Genomic DNA, 22,506 nt, shown 5'->3' with positions numbered 1-22,506 from the left:
AATAAATTCATCCTGCAATGGTTCCCATTCCCCATCCATCAGCATGACTAAAATTAAAGAGACTGGAAATACCACATGTGGTGAGGGTGCAAAGCAACTAGAAATCTCTTGCACTTGTGGGAATGAAAAATGGCACAACCACTTGGAACAGCTGCACCACAGGTAAACACACACCAGTCACGGAAAAGCCGCTCCACTCCTAGGTGTTTACGCAATATGTTCACACAACAGTCCGCACACGAATATCCACAATAGCTTTATTCATAATGGCCAAAACCTGGGAACTGCACAGATGTCCATTAATAGACGAATGTATAAATAGACACGATACAGCCGTACAAAGGAATACCCCTTAGCAATAAAAAGGCATGAACTGTTCATGTGTGGAGTAACGTGGATGGATTTTAAAATCATTACGCTGCATGAAGAAATGCAGACATAAAAGAGTACATGTATGGTTCCATTATATAAAGTCGTTAAAAATGCAAACTCATCTGTAATGACCGTGTTGCCTGGGGCTGGGGGTTGAGGGAGTGATGGACTGCAAAGGGGAGCAAGGAAGGTCACGAGCTAATGGAAATGCCCTGTGTCATGATGGTGGCAGTAGTTTCATTAGTGTATAGTCCGTCAGATGCATTTAATTCTATCCTTTAAAGTGGTGCAGCCTATTGTACCTAAATTATACCTCAGCAGCGTTCATATCATAATCGGTTGTATTTCTCCATTCTAGCCATGAGTTACTGAGAAAACAAAATTCAGTAAAACAGTATAAAGATTACCATCCACAATCATTAAATGCCTTAGAACACATATAATAAACACCCCTGAAAACTATTACTGAGAGAAATTAAAGAAGATCTAAATAAATCGACCCAAATCTATGAAATTCATAGACTGGAAGCTTCAATATTGCTAGAATGACAGATCAACATTATCCCAATTAATATTGCAGCAGGCATTTTTTGGGTAGATTTTCAAGCTAATTCTAAATTGTATATGGAAGTGAAAGTACCTAGAATAGCGAAGACAACCTTGAAGGAGAATTAAGTTGGAGGACACACTCTACTACATTTCAAAATTCACTTTAAAGCTATAATAATTACAACATTGTAATATTGGTGCAAGTAAACACAACACAAGCAAATCAATGTGAAAGAGTCAAGAGTAAAATATTTACCCACATACACACGCAATTATTTGATGTTTTTTTTAAAATAAAGTCACCAATACGTTTCACTGGGGAAATCAAAGACTTTTCCATAAAAAGTGTTAGAAAAAATGAATACTTATTTAAAAATAAGTTAATATGAAAAACCACGTCCCACCGTACATTGAAGTTAATTGGAGATGTGAAAGTTAAACCTATAAAGCCTTTGAAAACAATTGCAAATATTTTCATGAACCACGAAGAGGCAAAAATTTCTTAGGCACAATACCCAGGAACTCGCTATAGATGAAAAATGGATCAAAGTGGATTTCATAAACTATCGATTCTTTAGCTTATCAGACATGAGTATTTAAAAAGTGAAAAAGCAATTCATAGACTAGGAATAATTACTTGCAATACTTATATCTGATGAGGAACAGTAAATCCTATAAAGTCAGAAGGAAAATTACAAACAACCTCATTTATTAATGAGCAGATTAGAAAAGCCACTTGGCATAATAAGAGAGTCACTTGGCCAGTAAGCTTTGGAAAACCAAGATGGCAAACCACTACACAGCCTGCAGGATGGCTAAAATTAAAAAGACTGAGAATACTAAGTGTTGGGGACTACACCAGAGAGACTGGAAGTGTCCTGTATTTGGGGGGAAATGTAAAAGGATACAACTCCTTTGCGAGAGTCTGTGTCAGTTTCGACCCTTTCCCCAGGCAATTCTGTTCCTAGGTGTATGTTCCCAGGAGACTGGGTATCTCCACAAGTGAATGTCCCCACCAAAACTTATATATGAATATTCACAGTTGCTTCATGCATAATAACCAAAAATGAATCTGTCCATCATTGGAAAAATGGGTAATGAAATTGTGCTATAACCATAAAAGAGAATATTTCTTGGCAAGTAAAAAACCAAATTATTGACATGGTAGCCTGTCAAGATTGAACCTCCAAACCAGATATTGAGGGAAAGAACACAGAACGAAAGAGAGATACCGCATCATTGCATTTATATGAAGTGCAAAAATAAGCAAAATTAATCTATGGTGAGAGAATGCAGTTTCTCTGTGGGGGATGGGTCTTGACTGGCAGGGAGTGCGATAGAAGTCTTGGGGGTGATGGAAAATGTTCTGTTTCTTGGTCTGGGTGGTGATTACACAAGGCCTGTGTATGCTAAATTCATAGAGCTGTACTCTTAAGTTTTGTGCATTTTCTTCTAGGTAAATTATACCTCAATAAAAAAAAGTTAGCAATGAAAAAGAGGGATGATGACAGAGTAAAAAGAGTGACAAATGACAGAAAATGGATAATAAATGTTGGACGTAAAAATAATAAGATTCCCTTGAGAAGGAACTCAAAGCAATGGAACAGAAAAACACTGAAAAGTCTAGTTTAACCAAAAAAGATAATGAAATTTAAAAGTTCTAATATTATTAAAGTGACACGCTGCTACCTTGGGAAAATCACCCTAGAACCACAAACACTGAGATTATTCCAGCAAAAGTACTGCCAGTCAGTTTGACATCATGGTACGAGGCTGACTTCAAAGGCCAAAGAGAAATGGTTTCTAGTGCTCAGTCCTCTGCTCACTCAATGTGTGATCTTGGGAAACTATGTCGTCTTTCTGGGTTTTCTCAGAAGAGGATAAAACCTGACTAATAGCATAGCTAGAAGGACCTGCAACTAGAACATACAGCTATGTTATACAACTGTGTACTGGGGGGGCTTCGGGGAGAGGAAGAATGAAAAACCTGACTAACAGGCTAGTTCATAGGATTAAATATGCACACCCGAACAATAATAGGCCCTAAGAACATACGTGACTTTGAGTCCTCCTTTACTCACCGTAAATCTGTAGCCAGAAAACTATGGGCAGAGAGCACATTAGTTGTTCTTTAAAAACACTTTTCCACCATTTCTGGAAAGAAGTCGTGGATGCAGTAAAAAGAATTGGAGAGGAACAAGAGCCTTTTGAACAGCCATCCCCAAACCCTGAAGTGCGGCTCGTTTCCATCAGAGACCAGAGAGGAAAGTCTTGCCTAAGCCCAGCCCCTGCAGTCTTCCCCGTCTGGAGGGGACTGAGGGCGTCCACTCTAGCTCCAGAACAATCAGGGCTCCCAAGGGTTTCTCAGAAAAACAATCAGTTGCTCCACTCTAAAGATATTGAACAATTTTTGAAACTAGGAGAGGCCAAGGAGACGCTGAAGCACATAATCAGAACTCTCTCCTGAATCAATGCCAGGATGTCAATAAATACCATTTCCCAGATCTCTGTTCTTTTTTTTTGTTGAGGAAGATTAGCCCTGAGCTAACTGCTGCCTATCCTCCTCTTTTTCCTGAAGAACACTGGCCCTGAGCTGACATCCATGCCCATCTTCCTCTACTTTATACGTGGGATGCCTACCACAGCATGGCTTTTGCCAAGGAGTACCATGTCTGCACCCGGGATCCGAAGCGGCGAACCTCAGGCCACCGAGAAGCGGAACATGCGAACTTAACTGCTACGCCACTGGGCCGGCCCCCCAGATCGCTGTTCTAGTACATGGATGCTCCATCGGAGTGGTGGGCAGGCCTGTGAATATCAATCAAGAAGGATATAAATGTATATCAATTTATAGGAATCAAAATTCAAAAATGTCCCCCTATACTAACCCAGGAAAGCTCTAATTCAAAGCAGTGTGTTGAAAAGAACAGAGGTTTAGATCTTTGTGACCTTTGATTAGGTAATGATTGCTGAGATCTGATGGCTAAAGCAAAAACAATCAATGAATAAGTAGATCGACTGGACTTCACCAAAATTAAAATTTTCTGTGCTTCAAAGGATGCTAACAAGGAAGTGAAAAGACAACCCACAGAATCAGCGAAGACAGCTGCAAAACATGTATCCAGTAAGTGTGTAGTGCCCAGAATATTTAACGGACACTTACAATGCAACAGTAAAAAGACAAATAATCTATGAATGGAAAAAGCATTTGAATAGGCAGTTCTCCATATAAAATGCACAAATGGTCAATAAGAACATGAAAGGACGCTCAACATCGTTAGTCATTAAGACAATGGAAATCAAACCCACAATGAGATACCACTTCACAACCGCTACTATGATGTATTAAAAGACAGGAATAGCAAGTGTTGAGGAGGATGTGGAGAAACTGGAATCCTCGTGCATTGCTCGTGGGAACGTAAAATGGCACAATTGCTTTGGCAAACAGTTTGTCACTTCCTCAAAGTTAAATATAGAGCTGATGTAGACATAGCAATTCCACTCCTAGGTATACATCCAAGAGAATTGAACACATGTGGTCACAAACAAACTCGCACATGAACATTCATAGCAGCATTATGCATAGCAGCCCAAAGTAAAAACAATCCAAATAGCCATCAACTGATGAATGAACAATATGTAGCATAGCCATAAATGAAATTGTATTAAGGCATGAAAATAGTAAAAGTACTGATACATGCCAAACCATGGGGCAACCTTGAGAACAGTATGCTAAGAAGCCAGACACAAAAGACCACATGTTGTATAGTTCGTTTTAGAAGAATTGTCCACATTCGGCAAGTCCATAGGGAGAGCAGGTAGAGAAGTGGTTGCCAAGGGCTGGGAGAATGGGAGAATAGGCAGTAACTGCCAATAGGTATGGCGTTTCATTTTGGAGGTAATGAAAACATCCAGAGATTAGGTAGTGGTGATAGTTTCACCACCTTCCAAATAGACTGAAAGTCACTGACTTGTACACAAAATGCTGAATTTTACTGTTTATGAATTATGCCCTGATGATGATAATAAGGCAGCAATGTGACTTTGCACAGTCTCATGCCCTGTATTTTCGTGAAACAATGTGTCTCAAATTAATAACCAGTGGCCAGAATATGATGCTGTTAGCCTTTTGTGAACAATATATTGGATGAAAAAATTAAACTCGGGAAAATTTTGGTAGCAATGAGGTATAGGCGAAGAAAGTACCTCCTAGGGAAGACATGACCCGAGAATGAACTGGAAAATGTGGGAAGAAGATTTGGGGACAGAGGGGGACTACCTGACCCCTGGCTTCAGCCCTTACAGCCAGGAGACCTTGGGCCAGTTACACACCCTCTCTGTGCCTTGGTTTCTTCATCCGCAAACCAGGGAAATGTAATGCTTTCCTCACAAGTCGATGGTGAAGGTTAGAATTAATAATGTATCTGAAATAATCATCCCCAAACTGTGAGGAAGGTCGATGACAGCAGTGGGCCCTCAACCTGTTTCGCATCTGAGCGACTTCAGCAAATCCATTCCATGCCCCACCTCCGCCCATTGAATCAGAATCGCTACGAGTGAGGACTGTGAACTTGATTGGTACCAACCCTCCCAGATGACTCTTCTAAGGATTGCCCCCCCCCGGGGCGGGAAACACTGAGCTGTGTAAGTTTTACCCAAAAGACAAAAGTAGGACAGAGCAGAGCCACAAGGACATTTCCAATCTGTTCTCTAAAGCAGAGGAGGAACTGTTGGAGGACCCTAGAATGGAAAGGGACCTCGCACGGCTGACCCCGTTTTAACCTCATCCAGTTTATGGCACAGACACAAGCCCTTGGGGACATACGCCTGAGGTACCCCACGGTCCACCTTGAAATAGTGAAAGCCCTCATTTCAAGTCCCGCCTTGCTTTGAATGGAAGTTAAATTTACTCTCTTTTGCTCATGGAAGGGACCAGTCTTCCACAAGCCTTTTACCTTACCAAATTTAATCATATCGGGATTAATGCAAATTTCAACAGAGAAGTTTCAATGAGAAAGCCTTATAAATATTCTAGCCACTCAACAAGAAACCAGAACATTAGCAAGTTCAGGACAGTTCAGCCCAATAGATCACAGGCACTGAGACATGACTCCTGACCTGAGTTACAGGGAGGTCATCTTTCCTGTCGTTTGACATCATGCCGACTAATGAGGTGGGAAAGCAGCTACCCATTCTCAGATCTGGGTCGCTCTCGCCTCCAGACTGTGCCTGACGTCCTGACACCATAAGCATTTCAGGGAGACTCTGGAAGAGCCCAGCCGGCACTTCTGCTATTGGACGTGCATGCAGCTGGGTTAGTAGGACAAGGGAGCGCTCTAGAAGCGAAGCCAGGTCACAGAGAGAGACAAAGAGCACAGTAAACGGGACAAATGCAGGATAAAGACAAATAGGTTTCTCCTACTGTTCCAGAACGCAAAGCAATCACTCACTTGCTCTTATAAAAAAGAAGCGTTTGTCGTATTTTTTTCCATTTTTAATTTGGCCAAGTAAATTACTGAACGTCCCCTTCTTCAAGTTTTTTACTTTTTGCTTATGGACAGTAACATTACCTGAAACGATTATGATGAAAATAAGATGCCGTTCTATGTAGACAGCGCTTCTTAGCAAAATGCCTGGCACAATAATGCTGAACAAACTATTACTGTTATTATGATTACTATAATTAGCACTGCAAAACGCTCCTCCCCGTGACTTCAAGTATGTCATGTAACTTTTGCGAGCCTTCCGTTTCGTCAGTTTTAAAGTGAAGGAATTTGACAATTTTTTCTTTTTCCTACCGAATGTCAGGTCCCACAAACACCAGAAAATAGATTTCTTTAAAGCCTTTGGTGGCTCTCACGCCGCTATCATTCCACAGCATAGGTGGAGGACGGCGTGGGACGGGGAGCAGATGAGCTTCCAAAAGTGGCTGATCTACACCTCCATCCTGCACTGTGACGGGAACGCTGGGCCGCACGTGCTCACACCAGTTGCAGCCTTAACTCAGGCAAGTCCAGCAGCTAACCTGAAGAGGCCGATGCCACAGCGGGCCTGCCAAGTCTCAGGCTCACAAGACCCAGTTGGCATCGGATGCTGAGAAGGTCAGGAGAGGGTTCAGGGCATCGTTTTTCAGGGCATGAGGACAAGTCAAAGAGATCTATCGAGCAACGTTCCATGAAAACTGCCCTGGATCCCTGTCTGTTCAATATGTAGGGGAACTGAGGGAACGTAAAAAGTAGCGTCACGTTTAGAAATCTTTCCAAAAGAATGAGCACGACATGTATTCCGGGAAGTATACCTGAACTATTTTAATCATTCTGACAACTCAGAAAGAGCTCTTGTGGTACTTGAATGAGATCCGCGAGTGAGAAATATGACATATGTTGTTTAGTGACGTTAAAAGCATCCTCATCAAACATGTGAACAACATTTTGATGAACAACATCCAAAAAGCAACCGAGAAATAGAGGACTTCGGGAGGCAGGCGTGTTCAACTTGACTTAACTTGCTGCCCCAGTGATGGAGAAGCTGCCAACGTGACACAAGGATACAGCAAACGGAATATTTAGAGTTTCAGGACAGAACACATTTTTTTAAATGAGTTGTTCATTCCTTTATACGATACTCTGCTGTTGTCCTACACTTTTTAATGGATATAGAAAAAACGGTAGAAGAACATCATCATGAGAGTCGAAAAATTTAACATCTTTCACTTGTGGAAAAACCTTAAGCTCTGTTTGAAGTTAAGGAGAAGGTTGGGTGACTTCATGACAGCCCTTAAGAAAATAAAACTTGTTGGGAAACTATTTCTGCCTTGATGTTTTTGTAAACATACAAGAACGAACACTGAGAAACTGTTCCGCTTAGATATGTCTTGGAAAGAAATATTTGGGTACTATCAGCACAAGGGTAGACACCTCTTGAGAGTGGCTGCTGAGGGTGGCCCCATCGGTGGTGACTTTCAGAAGAGACCAGGGGGCCTTGTGTATCCTCGCGGCCTAGGCAACTGGAAGGCAGGGGCTCCTAAGATTCCATGACACCCCCCCCCACCTTCCAGTTCTGTTATTGCAACTCCAGACCGTTACCTGGCGCGCTGGCTCCTCCCTCCGTCACTCGTGTTGGAGTGTGGGCTAGAGGCAGTGCCTTTGGCTCTGAGCTCTGGCGTCTTGAACCTTGTTTTGGGGGTTACAGACTCTCAAGTGCCGTGGGGTGTTGATCACGTTGTTGCCAACAGTAAGTTAAGAATTCCTGACTCCTCACCCCTCAGTCCTCATTGAACCTATTTGCTTTCACTTGTTTTTAACCCATTCTGTGTTTGGGTCTCTTCTCCCCAGTCCCTGCCCTACCTCTTCTGCCCCACGTCACCATGGCAGTTTCTCTTGGCCCTGTGTCTGATCCGGGGGCCGAAATGACCCTCCTGGAAATCAACCAGGAGCTTCAGTCCCAACTGGAACAAAGCAAACAGGACTTTCGAGACCTCAAACAGAAGTTCCTTGTCTCTGAGTCCACTGCTTACATCCTGGCCAACGAGCTGCAGAAATACAGTAAGTCCTACAGGGTCATGGTCAGCAGAGGGATGAGTGACCACCGTGTTCCCCTAAGAAACTAAACACTCTCCAGACCTTTTCTTCTGTTCCCTGAGGCAAAACAAACTTCATTCTGACCACGGTCCAGGGAAGGTACAAGTGGGTATTTTACCCTCAGTTTGCTGAGCATGGACAAACCGAGGCCCAAAGAGTTGAGGGACTTTTCCAGATTGGCAGTGAGGTGTAGGGTGGGATTAGGTAAAATGCCAGTGACTGATTCCTGGTGCAGGCACAGCACTGCGTGTTTCCCTCTGGAGCAGGCTAACCTGTTTCTCCCAGCATCCTCCGTGTACGGAATGAGATCCTGCAGCACTCTGGCCTAAGTGTCCGGGACTAATGAGCTCCATCAGTTCAGGCTTCTCTGAGGTCCCACTGGCAAAGCTCTGTGCTCCTTACACTGGGGAGATGGGGTGATGGTACACACCGGGGGAAGCAGGTGATGTTCCCTGCTTTACAGGAGCCTGAAGATGAGTGTGCTCCTCGCTGACACTGTGGTATCCATGAGTGACGCCATCCAGACAGAGACGACCCTGCTGAGCGGGAAGCCGTGCTTCCTGAGCACAGGCTTTTCTTTCTGAGGCCAAGGAAGCCACTTTGCCTCTTGGGGTGAGGTAGAGGGTGTCTCTGGGGAAATGAGAGAATCCGTACCCCCTCTTCTGTGTCTCTCTGAGCTGGTGAACCTTTGGTGATGCAGGACTGCCAGCAGGTCTGGGTGACCTTGAGGGTCTGGGCTGTGAGACATGGCCCAAGTGAGAATGACGCTAAGTGGGGGTGGCCACCAGCCCCAGTAAAAACTCAAACCAGTGTCTGGGGCAGGCCCTTCCCTCCCACAGTCAGCCTCGCAATTGGAAGCTCAATCACTTGTTCTGTAAGAGGGGGCTGTGGTGACAGAAGGGATCGTGAGAACAGGGCCTCGTGCAAAACAGAGTGATTAGAAGGGATCTTGACGACTCTGAGTCTGGATGGGTGTTATTTTCCAATAAACCATCGTGGGAGTGGTTAACTTAAAATGACTGACGCAGAGAAAAGTAAACATTGAAACCTGCTATTTAAGAAAGTGAAGAGATGAGGTTTTGAGAAAGGACTAAGTTTTCCTTACAGCTTTTTTTATAGGCATAACATAACTGTAGGAAACAAATTTTGAAGATGATGAAGAAGAAAGATGTCACCCAAGATCTTGTGGTGAGGTAACACAGTGCATTGGTGAAGACTGAGCTACTCTTCCTGGGCTCAGATCCAAGCTGCGGCTTTTTCTGAGCCTCATGGTTTCCTCCTCCGTTAGTATGGCGCTGTCATAGTGCCTACTTGTTTGAGCGGTTGCAATGAATCACATGAGTTATTTCTGTAAAGTTACCAGAACAGTTCTTGACACACCGGAAACACTATTTATTAGTTCTTTCTTGTACTACTTGGAATTGAAAACAACTTCTTCAACAGCCTCTGCCTATTTCCTTCAGGGACTGATGGTTATGCCTTGTATTTTTCAGAATTGCATTCATATACATTTATATTTCATCGTGAAGGTACTTGTCCTTGAAATTCTGAGCTCAGAGGACCCAACAATCAGTAGGCCCAGGGGCCTTCCCAAGCACACAGGGATCACTACTTCATGCCGCTGCTTAGTGTTTTACTCAAGAGGCTGCAAGTCTTGGTAAAGTGGCCCAGGACTCGGGGTCAGTCTCAGGGCATGTGAATTCTGAGCTTGAAAAATGTCAGCTAATCTTGTCTGGTCACTTTCTCTGCCTTGGAGCTTCTCTTTGCTCAGCTCTCAAATGAGGAGTGACCAAATGCTGTGTATTTGGGAGGCTGAGAAATAGAAGGTGGAAATCTCAGTGGAGAGCCTGGTGCTGGGGTTCTATCTGCCTCTGAGAGAAGAAGATGGAGCCTGCCTCCTCCCTTGCAGGCAGTGAACACAGCAGCATGGCCAGCTTTACACTGAGGCCTGCCTCTCTGTCTTTCCTCAGAGTCTGGAGCGTGCAAAGACATCATTGAATCGGTGCTGGGGGAGAAGCTGCAGTTCCAGGAGGAGAAGCCCACAGAGAAGTCAACGTTAGCGGAGAAGCTCAAGCAAGTGGGGCTCTGTGCTGGACGTGTGGTGGGAAGTTGTAGGCATCTCTGAAGGGGGCAAGGAGCAACTCTGGACCAGGAGAATGGCCAAAATTTTCATGGCAGCCACATGCATCCCAATTTTGCATAACACCATTAGAGAACAATAATTGGTAAACTATGGACTCCAATTACTCAAAGGTTCCCTGAGTCTTTTTTTAAAATAAAATTTATTGAGGTGAAATTCACAGAACCTAAAGTTGACTAAATTCGAGTGAACCATTCAGTGGCATTTAGGACATTCAGGATGTGGTGCAATCACTACCGCATTTACCTTTAATCACAATCACCTCCTGACTGACTACAGTTTGTCAGACTTTCTCTGAAAAAAAGCTGTCTTTCTAAAGGTTTTGAGAAACCTCCAGACTGTTTTCCACAGTGGCTGCACCAATTTATATTCCCAACAACAGTCTAGGAGGGTTTCTTTTTCTCCACCTCTATACGGAATCTAGAAAACAAACCAAACCAAACAAACAGACTCATAGACACAGGAAATAAACTGGTGATTACCAGAGGGAGGAGGGGTTGGGGGTGGGTGAAATGGGTGAAGGGGATTAAGAGGTACAACCTTCCAGTTACAAAATAAGTAAGTCATGGGGTTGGAATGTAGAGCACAGGGACGGTAGTCCACAATATTGGAACAACTTTGCATGGTGACAGTCTTACATCTATTTCGTTTACCCGTTCTCAAGAGTTATATTTACATCGTCCACAAAAACCTCATGAGACATTAAACAAAATCAGCTGTTATTCTAAGTTATTACTCTTGTTGACAAATTTTGTAACAGAGAACATGAGCTCATTTGACGAGTAAACCCAGGCTGTATGTCTGCATTATATCCACTGCCGATAACTCTGAGAACATGTCTATTTTAAATCAAACCAGCACACTTAAACAGGCTTTGATTTCCCAAAGTTCATTTTAGATCCTGTTAAATAGCTTTGTCTTTCAGGAGGTTCTGTATATTAATTAAAGACTGTGTTCCGTTCTAAGAGATTTTCAATCCTGTCTTTGAAGGGTGACCCCTCAGGTGGACTCATCTGAAGCAGAGGTTCCCCAGAGTGGCCATTATAATTCCAAATTATCTCAAAAGTTTGCCTATTTTCAGCTGTTTAGTTTCAGATCAGGCATTTTGGGGGAGTTGAAGTGGCAAATCTCAGTGAGAGAAGAGAAAGCAGCATCAGGCTTGGCTTCTGCCCTGGCATGTTCAATTATTTAACCATTTTTCTCTTAAAGAGGCAGTAAAATATTTCTTATTTTCTTTAGAAGCATCAAAAGATTAAAATAGGCTTCCTGTTGTAGCTGGCTTGTTCCGATTGCATGTATCTGTTTGAGTAAACTGAAACTGCCTCATTTTGGCCATTGTGAAGTGAGAGCTCCTCTGTATGCTCGATTTGCAGAGCCTGAAGGGTGGGTTTATGAGCTCTTGCAATATCAGGCAAGGGACACGTTCCCCAGCGACACATAATGTTTATTCCCACTACAGAATCCGTAATGCAATGCAGCAAAACAGATGTAATTGTTTTACAGAAGGTCTATTTACATACACCAACTTGGACAAACCTTTATCTTTATTTTTTCAACTCTTGTACCCCTAATTATAACTTATATTAGAATTTCACTCACAAGTTTTGGTATTACAGTGTTATGTAGGGAATGCATTCTCAGCTAGGCATAATATTTAACCCCAAAAAAGCATCCAGGCAAAGTTGACGTAATCTCCTCATGTAATATTAGGGTAAACACTTTAATCTTTATACTTGTACCAACCTGAGCAGCCTAATTGTTGCCCCAAACAAGCGTTGATAGGTTTCTCACTGTGATTTCTGCCTACTTTTAAAATTTTTTTCAAACTGGAAGAAATAGAACAAGTTTGTCTGATATTCTTGAATGTTGGGGGCCAATCTGGGGTCCCTTTAGCCCATCGAACCTTAGGCAGTGTTTTAGTCAAAGCTTCATTTTGACTGTATTTGCGTCTGTTCTATTCACCCTGCTCTTTCTTTTTAATGACTAAAGATTGCCATCCTGTTGGAGTGAGTGAGTTCTGTCACTCTTCCCTTCTTCACTTCTCTTTGTTAACTTGATGTTTCCATTTGCATCTGTGAGACCACAAGAAGAAGCTGAGACCCCAAATTTGATTATGTTTTTGAGATTAGTCCTTGTATTTTCCTTTTAATTTGGTCTTTCATAGGTACCAGTAAAACAGCTCTTTATGAAAAGAGCTCTCTAAAAGTTTTCTAACTTAAGGATCCATTGTTTGGCCATCTTCTCTCCAGAGTTTCAAGAATATTGTGGTCAAACACTGTCACAAAAGAAAACCACCCGTTTCAGACATTGGCTTCTAACTATAATTAGACCATCTACTCAGAATTAACCCCAATGGGCTCTGCTTGGTGACAGACAGCATGTTTCCCATTCCGATACACAGCGACAGAGAGACACTCAGATCCAGACACAGAAATACCAGACACCAGTGAACCAATTCCCAGATGGAGGGTAGAAAGTCCTACAACTGTTCCCACTCCAAATGCGCGCCCAGACGGCCCCTCCGTGAATGGAAAGGACCCAAGTTGGCACTTCCGTGAACGGAGGGTCCCCAAAAGAGGGGAAGGAAGTTCATGGGCATCTCTGAGGCAACTTACTCTATTTCAGAGTCCATCGACTTCCCAGAAGGAAGAAGCAGCAAACAAACCAATCTAGAATCTGTTTCCTCACCATAAGAAAATGGGCCTAGGGTCAGTGGCTCCGAGGCAGATGGAAAGTACTGAGGGCAGTCCCTAGGGCAAATGACCGAGGTGGCTGCAGGACTGCTTCCCAGGAAATCCCAGTTGGCCTGGGGCCATGGACCCATGGGCAAGAGCCTTCTGGTTGGCTCATCAAATTTTACCACCTACAAACATCGGTTCTTTACCCGCCACACAAGAGGGGCCCAATAAAAACTGGAACACCAGGCTTAAGGCAAGGAGAGGGTTGTTATTTCGGGTGACATGAGCCAGGAGATGAGAGGGAGCCCTCACATTTGTCTCATTTCATCTCGTCTCACCGAAAGAGGGGACGTGAGTGTTTTTAAAGGTGTGTGAGGATTGTGGCTGCTTGTAGATGGTGGGGGGACTCAGTGGCCTTGCTGGTCAGAACTTTCCCACCAGCCTGCATTTGGCCTTGGGACACTGTTTGCAGGGGGGAGGAGGAGATGATAGGGAACCCAGGTGCTTTGTCTCCATGGTGGGTAGAGTATTCTGGAGCCAGGGAGTAAGCGGGGAAAGAGTGCTTTGGTGTTAGCCCCACATATGCTGGGTTTAATGGAGGGGAACTGATAGCAGGCTGGCAGCAGCAGGTCACCATACATGTGCCAGAATTCTGCTACAATAGCTCCTTGGGGATGTTCTCACACAAATCTCCATGAAAAATCTTATCATCTATGGTTCGACTCTTTGCATGTTTAAACGGTCTCTTCTGTGCCACCTTAGGAAATACGATGTCCTAATCCAAGATCAGGCTCGAGAGCTGGCCCAGTTACGGCAAACGATAGAGAAAGGCAGAGAAGTCTCTGTGCTCCTCAAGCAGCACCTCAGGAACCTTCTCACCCACGATGACAGTACCAACTTCCAGGGTCAGGGCTTTCAAGAACGACTGGCTGAGGGCCGCAGGCTGGTGAAGCGCCTTGCCCGAAAGCTCAGCCCAGGTAAGGCGGTCATAGGCCCTGACTGCACTGAGCTGCTCCAAGAGATTCCACTCACGAGGATTTTTTTTTTTAACCAGTCGTTCTGGTTTCCATGTCCCATTTGGGGCCATCACAGGAGCAGCACTGGCAGGGTGGGAACAGAGAGGAGAAATGCACTGGGTACAGGCCACAGTGGTCCAACTAGAGGTTTCTTTCCTGATGGACGGTGAATCACATTAATTGATTTTTGAGTGTTGAACCCCCTTTTCATAGCTGGAATCAATCTCACTTGGTTGTGGTGTATAATTCTTTGTATACTTTCTTGGATTCAATCTGTCAAATCTTGTTGATGATTTTTGCACCTATGTTCGTGAAACTTATTGGCCTGGAGTGTTCCTTTTTGTAACATCTTTGTCTGGTTTTTGTATTAGGAGAATGTTGACTTCATAGAATGTGTTAGGATGTATTCCCTCTGTTTCTATTTTCTGGAAGAGATGGTAGACAACTGGCCTAATTTCTTCCTTAAATATTTGATAGAATTCACCAGTGAATTTATCTGGGCCTGGTGCTTTCTGTTTGGGAAGATTCTTTTGTTGTTTCAATTTCTGTAGTAGATATAAGCCTATTCAGATGATCTGTTTCTCCTTGTGGGAATTCTGGTAGATTGTGTGTTTCAAGTAATGGATGCATTTCAAACTTCAGGGCACAGATTGGTTCCTAACATTCCTTGATTATCCATTTGATGTCCATGGGATCAGTAGTGCCAGTCCCTCTTTCACTTCTCATATGAGTAATCTGTATCTTCTGTCTTCTCATTCCTTCTCAGCATAGTGCCTGCCCTAGAGAATGTTCCATGTGAGCTTGAGAAGAATCTGTGTTCTTCCCTCGTTTGATGAAGAATTGTAGAAGTGTCGATTCTATCAAGTTGATTGATGGTGCTGTTTATTTCAACTCTATCCTTCCTGATTTTCTGCCTGCTGCATCTCTCTGTTTCTGACAGAGGGGTGTTGAAATCTCCAACTGTAATACCGGATTCATCTACTTCTCCTTGCAGCTCTCACTTTTTGCCTCAGTTATTTTCGTGCTCTTCTCCTAGGTGCAGCTTAAAAACTGTTATGTCTTTGGAGAATGGACCCCGTTTTGTTACGTGACACCCCTCTTTATCCCTGATCATTTTCATTGGTCTGAAGTCTGCTTTGTCTGAAATTGTTTGAGCTACTGCAGCTTTGTTTTGATCAGTGATAGCGTGGTATATCTTTCTCCATCCTGTTTCTCTTATTCTATCTGTGCCTTTTTATTTAAAGTGGATATCTTGTACACATCATCTAATTAAGTCTTATTTTTTCATCCGCTCTGACAGTCTTTCTTTTAATTGGTGCATTTATTTTTTTTATTTTTTATTTTTTAAAGATTTTATTTTTTCCCTTTTTCTCCCCAAAGCCCCCCAGTACATAGTTGTATATTCTTCGTTGTGGGTCCTTCTAGCTGTAGCATGTGGGACGCCGCCTCAGCGTGGTTTGATGAGCAGTGTCATGTCTGTGCCCAGGATTCGAACCAACGAAACACTGGGCCACCTGCAGCGGAGCGCACAGACTTAACCACTCGGCCGCGGGGCCAGCCCCTTAATTGGTGCATTTAGACCACTGACTTGGAAGGTTTTTGTTGATATACTTGGATTAACGTCTACCATATTAGTTACTGTTTTATATTCATTGTTCTCTTCCTGGTTTCTTTTTTTTGTGTTCCACTCTTTTTCCGTCTTCTCTGGTTGTGAAAAAGAATTTTACGTGATTCCGTTTTTTCCTCCTCTCTTGGCATGTCAACTGTACTCTTATTTTTTCTTTCTTCTTTTTCAGGAGTTGCCCTGGAGTTTGCAATGTACATTTAAAAATCATCCAAGTGCTCTTTCAAAGAACAGTGTACTGTTTCATGGCTAACACAAGTGCCTAATAACACAGTATTCCCAATTCATTCCACCCATCTGTTAGAGCATTACTGTCATTCATTTCACTTATCCATAAGCTGCTTATCCAAATCCATTATTGCTACTATTGTTTTGAACAGTTATCAGTTAGATCAATCAAGAAAAAGACAAATAAATTATTGTATTTGAATTCATTGCTTCAAAATGCTCTTCCTTTCTTTGTGTAGATGCCAGTTTCTGACTTATATCATTTTCCTTTGTTCTGAGGAAGTTCTTTGAACATTTCTTGCAAGGCAGGCCTACTGGTGACAAATTCCTTCAATTCTTCTTTGTCTAGGAATGTTGCCTTTTTCTCTTGCTGATGAAGGATAATTTACTGGATACAGAATTCAAGGTGGGTGGGGTGTCTTCCTTATACTCCCTTCTCTTCTTGCTTGCATGGTTTCAGAGAAGTCTGATATACCTCTTATCCTTACTCTTCTCTGGGTAAGGTATTTTTCCCTCTGCTTTCATTTAGACTTTTCTTTTGTCTTTGATTTTCTGCATTTTGAATATGACATTCTTTCCTAGGTGTATACATTTTGGTATTTCCCTGGTTGCTATTCTCTGAGCTTCCTGGATCTGTGGTTCAATGTCTATAATTAATTTTAGGGGATGCTGGCCCCACGGCCAAGAGGTTAAGTTCACACGCTCCACTCGGCAGTGCAGGGTTTCACTGATTCAGATCCTGGATGCGTACATGGCGCTTCTCATTAAACCATAATGGGGCGGGATCACATATGCCACAACTAAAAGAACCCAGAGTAGAATGTACAACTATGTACTGGGGGGATGTGTGGAGAAAAGGCAGAAGAAAAAAAGAAGATTGGGAACAGTTGTTAGCTCAGGTGCCAATATTAAAAAAAAAAAAAAAAAAAAAAAAAACCTTTGGGTGGCAAAAACTGAAAAAATTTTTAGGAAATTCTCAGTCATTATTGCTTCAAATGCTTCTTGTGTGCTCCTTCTGATAGTCACGTTACACATATTTACACCTCTTGTGATTGTTCCACAGTTCTTGGATCATCTCTTCCTTTTCATTCTTTTTCCTCTTTGCATTTCAGTTTTAGAAATTTCTCTCGATATTTCTCCAAGCTCGCAGGTTCTTTGCTCAGCCGTGTCCAGTGTATTGTTGAACCTCTAAGGCACTCTCCATTTCTGTCCCAGTGTTTTTCATTTCTACCATCTCCTTTGGATTCTTTCTTAGACTTCCCATCTTTCTACTTACCTTCCCCTTATGTTCCTGCATGCTGTCCACCTTTCCCTTTGGAGCCGTTAGCATGTTAATCACTGTCATTTTAAATTCCTGCTCTAGTAATTCCACCATGTCTGCCATATTGGAGCCTGGTTCTAATGCTTAGTTTCTTTCTTCAAACTGTGTTTTTTTTTGTCTCATACTATGTCTTATAATGTTTTGTTAAAAGCCAAACATGATATACTGGGTAAAGGATTTGAGGTAAGTAGGCCTTAGTGTGAAGTTTTGTCTTTATCTGGCTAGGGGTTAGGCTGGGTTTCCTGTTTATTGGAGCTGTAGATGTCAGAGGCTTAAGTCTCCTCTGGAATTCTTGGTTTTGTGTTCTCAGCTCTCTTGAGTGTCCCTGGTGATTTCTGCTTAAATGAGGCCTGAGAACGTGCAGTTCTTTCAGTTGTATCCTTTCCGTTATATTCCCCTGTTATCATCTAGGATAGATTTGTGTGTGTGTGTGTGTGTGTGTGTGTGTGTGTGTGTGGAAACATTCTGTAGTCCTATGATCAGGGCTCAGTCTTTGAGTCAGACTGGGTCCCTGGGCTGTGGCCTTCACAAGAGCTTCTCAGGGTTCACCTTCCAGGTGCCCTCGATGGAAAAGGAAGGCTAGAGGGGCTGGAGTTGGGCATTTCCTTTCCCCAAGGTCAGCTGGGTTGTGGTAAAATCCCAGTTGGTTAGGCTCTGGTCAAATAGTTTCTTTGAGAGCAGGCTTTGTCAAGAAAAACAAAATGCTCCGGATCTATCTAATAATAGCTACTTTCATCTCACTCTGCCAGAGGTGTAAGGAGATTTTTCTCTAGTCTTCACTGTGAGAAACTGATAGGGCTCCTGGACAGAAAACTCTCCAGAACTCTTGGGTTTCTCCCACGACTGGGCCCCCTGATGCTTTTAACTCAAACTTCTCCACACTGAGTCTCCAGCAATTAGTCAATTACCTGCTAAGTTTTCCTCCTCTGGTCCTGGCTCCTGCCTAGGTTTCTGCTTCAATAGGTTGTAATTCTCTTTGTTTGCCTAGCCTGTTTGTATGTCCAGTTAGGGGGGCAGTGGTTTGCTCTCTGACCTTCATTCTCTGACGGATCGAAGAAGAGTGGTTGATTTTCAGTTTGTTCAGCTCCTTTCTTGTTGTGAGGACAGGAGTGATGACTTCCAAGATCCTTACTTGTGGGACCAGAAACTGGAAGTCTCTTTAGACGTCTTGAGGGGAGACTGAGAGCTTGTTTATGGTCTCCTTAGAGAAAGTTCCCACTGTGCCTGAGAGCCAGCTTTACGTCAAGACAAATGATACAGTTGTAGAAGTCCAGAGGGAATCTGGACAAGTACATGGTGATCTTGGGAACAAAAGACATGTCTAACATTTTTTCCAGTTTCACGTAGAGCATGCCATCAGGGAAACTGTGTCTGATGGGTCATAAAAACAAAAAAGGGCATTCATTTAATACAAAGAAGAGACCTTTCAGTACGATTCTCTCAGCGTATCCTGAAATTGTAGTTGGGGATTTATGTCTTCATGACCAGACAGGCCATTGTGTTTACAATGGGTGGCATGGAACTCCTTAGTGCCTGCTGGACATTTCTGAATTTGGAATTTCTGAATTTTTCTGCAGAAAATCATGCAGAGGAGGAGAACAAAGAAGAAAAAGCATCAATGGACCCCAGGTAACAAGGAATGATCAGGGCCTGGAAGACGATGGGTAAAATAAGAGGATGGTTCCCAAATAAAGACCGAGAGGCCAACACTAGCCACGGATTTCTAAGGCAAAAGTGACAGAAACTGCTGGTTGAATTATTCCATTCACTTAAGCGATCAGGAAATAGCTTTCTAAAAAGGTTGTCATTTGCTTTTGTGATACTTGTCATACTAACGTAAGGGAAATTAACCCTTCTCAGGGAATTTGCTGTAGTCACAGAATCCATCTGTTCTCTCCTCTGTGGCTAAACCTAAGATGAGATGGATATCTGCTTTCTGCATGGTGAACTTTAGCTTGTTGGCATGAATTTCATAGTAAGAAATGTAATTAGACCAAAACAATCATGTCCCGTCACAATATTGATAGAAAGAAGTCTAGAAGGCACAAGGTCTCTGGGCATGTACAATGTGTCAGGAACGTGCATTCCTTGGGTGGCAGTATGTAAAATTCAACACCATTTCTGCACGCGGTTGAGCCACTGTTCTGGTTCTCTGTGTCTGCTGAGTGCCATTGCTGTACCATCCAGGTAGAGTTGATTCTCCTTCCTCATTGAGTGCTATCTGGCCAGTTCGCTGAGCGCCCACTCCCCTCTCTCCTGCCCTCAGGGGCAACCAGACCATGCCCTCATCATACGAGGATTGTTTTCTTTCTCTTTGAGGGGACTGTCCCTCACTTTCTGTGACCACTCTCTCTACCAGCAATCAGGACCACCTGGGACTCCAGCATCCGATCCTTCTTGGTTTCATCATATACTTTTTCCCCTAGGCTGAGCACAGAGATACAGGAAAAAGAGAGTGTGACAGAAGCCCTGAAGGGGTCAGTGGATGAAGGCCCTGTGACTTCTTCAGGTCACCAGTACCCGTCTGGTTGCCACGAGCCTCCCAGCACCAATGTTTTCTTGTCTGAGGAGCACGAAGACTTCTCTGCTCTGGTTGCAGCTACTGAGTACTCCCATCAACAGGAGAAGAAAGCTCCAACAGGTCTCCCAGGTAGTGTCCATATTCATGTTCCGAATGTCCCTGTCCAGGTCAAGATATGTCATCACTTCAGTCTGGCCCTGGAGACGTGACTTGGTTTGAATCAGAATCTAGGACTCAGTTTTAAGCACACACATCGGGTGGGTCAGGTAGTTCGACACTCTTCCGAGTCCCAGGCCAAATCTCTGTCATCCCCATTACCATGCCTGCTCCACTGCAAACAGTAGTCTCTATCTCCTCTAAGTTGGTTTATCCTCAGTAGGGAGCCATCTAAGTGTCAAAAGATAAACACCTCTTGAATGTGTCTGGAAGTTTACCACCCAGGGCGTGGTGTGAACCCTGGCACCCTCCACCACTTTGAATAGCAAGAATCCTGTTCTCCAGGTGGCACCATAGATTCTTTCCTCTTTAGGAGTGATTAAATTCCATCCATCAGTCTAGTCTCGGTGTATAACTTCCTCCAAACCAACAGCAGCCAGCATACCTGATGGAGTAAGAGCTGAATCTTGCCACAGCCTTTCCAGAAAGCAACTAGATGAGCTGCTCATGACCTCGGGAAGAATATGTTGAACTCTTTGCCCAGGTTCAGGGAAGAGAACTTTGTTGTATTGATCTGCCAATTCAGAGACAGTCTGCCCTATGACTCAGGAAAGGAAGCCTGGTCCCTTTTCAGAAGACACAACCCGAGGCCTCCTGGAATATTCTGAGACTATCCTGTTCTCACGCTGAGAAGACTTATGTCCCTGTGTTGAAACAGGCCCCTGGGTTGGTAATGTGTCAAGAAGCAACTTTTTATGATGACTGGCCCTGTCCAAATTTATTTGCAGAAACTCAAAAAGATCAGAAGGATGAGGAAAGAGATGAGCCAACAGCCCCCAGGTAACTGATAATCCTGGCTGTGAAAGCAATGGTGACATCTGAAGATCTCAAATCCAGGGAGAATTAGAAAGTACCAGTAGACCTGTTTCATCCCATCACACTACCACGAATCACCCCTTTTAAGAATGCTGTCTGTTTCCTTGGGACTTGTCCTGTTAGTTTCCACTTGGTATTAATGTCTCAAGTTTAGGAACCTAGAATCAGCTTGACACCAGGCAAACTAACCAATCTTAGAGATTTCCTGCACTCAGGGAGACCACGGGTCCTCTCTTGTTTGGGGAAAACTAAGATAAGTTGCATAACTTCTGTCTGCACATTTGGCCTGTTTAACGGTGAGGATTTCATAGCACGACATACAGCTCGACAAAAATGTGTCTATGGTATTACAGTATTGACAGAAACAGGCCTAGAAGGCGCAAGATGTCTGGGAGCCCACAGTGCCCCAGGAGCCTTTACTCACTGGGCCTCTGTAAGAAAAGTGGAACGGAAGTTATGCTTTGGAGTTGCAGGAACTCCTGTGGTTCTCGTTGTGTGCTCTGTGTCATGACTGTGCCATAGAGGAGAGCTGAGTCTCCTTCCTCATTAACTCGTTATCTGGACGGGGCAGTGAGCACCTGCTGCCCTCCCTCCCCCCACCACGGCAGCCTCACTTAGTTGCAGTCAGAGAAGGACTGTTATCTTCTTCCTGTTTCAAGGGATGCCCTCTTTACCTTCTGTGACCTCTCCCTTAGTCTTCCCGTCAGAACCAGTGGGGAAGTTGCGGTGTCCAGTCTTTCCTCGTTTAATATTCTGTTATCTTTGTGCCTCTGGGCTCAGCTGGGAGCTGCAGGAGGAGGAGGAAATGGATGATGCGTGTCAGGATTCTTTGGATGAAAAGTATTTGGCTCTTTCCAGTCACCATGACTTGTCTGACTCCTGCCACCCTCCCGACAGTCCCACCATCCCATCTGATGAGCATGAAATCTGCTCTCGTCTGGATGGAGCCCGTGAGTACTCTATTGGAAAGAGGACAAGCTCCGAATGGTCTCCCAGGTAGCCTCCATGTTCTTTGTGCTCACACCTCTGTCCGGGTACAGAAATGTCTCTTTGATGGCAGGCCTTGGAGACCCATCTTGGTTTCAATCAGAATCTAGGACTCAGTTTTAAGCACACACATCGGGTGGGTCAGGTAGTTCGACACTCTTCCGAGTCCCAGGCCAAATCTCTGTCATCCCCGTTACCATGCCTGCTCCACTGCAAACAGCAGTCTCTGTCTCCCCTAAGTTGGTTTATCCTCAGTAGGGAGCCATCTAAGTGTCAAAAGATAAACACCTCTTGAATGTGTCTGGAAGTTTACCACCCAGGGCGTGGTGTGAACCCTGGCACCCTCCACCACTTTGAATAGCAAGAATCCTGTTCTCCAGGTGGCACCATAGATTCTTTCCTCTTTAGGAGTGATTAAATTCCATCCATCAGTCTAGTCTCGGTGTATAACTTCCTCC

General features: G+C 43.7%; 1 protein-coding gene and 1 long non-coding RNA gene across 2 annotated transcripts; one reads left to right on the top strand and one right to left on the bottom strand.

Annotated features, from left to right (window-relative positions):
- Positions 1-3,572: 3,572 nt before the first annotated feature.
- Positions 3,573-6,490, bottom strand: LOC138915190 (uncharacterized). The gene is made up of 2 exons (XR_011420774.1): positions 6,372-6,490; positions 3,573-3,729 (listed from the first exon to the last, which is right to left on the bottom strand). It is a non-coding gene; the product is annotated as an uncharacterized lncRNA (long non-coding RNA).
- A 1,513-nt stretch (positions 6,491-8,003) lies between these two features.
- Positions 8,004-10,755, top strand: LOC138915186 (putative neuroblastoma breakpoint family member 5). Its single transcript, XM_070219909.1, has 3 exons — positions 8,004-8,154; positions 8,256-8,465; positions 10,472-10,755. The coding sequence occupies exons 2-3, from the start codon at positions 8,288-8,290 to the stop codon at positions 10,624-10,626; spliced, it is 333 nt and encodes a 110-aa protein (XP_070076010.1). The 5' UTR covers positions 8,004-8,154; positions 8,256-8,287; the 3' UTR covers positions 10,627-10,755.
- Positions 10,756-22,506: the final 11,751 nt, after the last annotated feature.

This window comes from Equus caballus, chromosome 8 (genome assembly GCF_041296265.1).
Source record: "Equus caballus isolate H_3958 breed thoroughbred chromosome 8, TB-T2T, whole genome shotgun sequence".
NCBI classification, from domain to species: domain Eukaryota; kingdom Metazoa; phylum Chordata; class Mammalia; order Perissodactyla; family Equidae; genus Equus; species Equus caballus.
Note: the sequence above shows the minus strand (reverse complement) of the source record. Positions and strands in the feature narration are given on the sequence as shown.

Bases quoted from the DNA above. Each gene is read 5' to 3' on its own strand.
- LOC138915186 (XM_070219909.1), top strand. From the start codon at position 8,288: ATGGCAGTTTCTCTTGGCCCTGTGTCTGATCCGGGGGCCGAAATGACC. The intron at 8,466-10,471 runs GTAAGTCCTACA...GTCTTTCCTCAG, and splicing joins CAACGAGCTGCAGAAATACA to AGTCTGGAGCGTGCAAAGAC.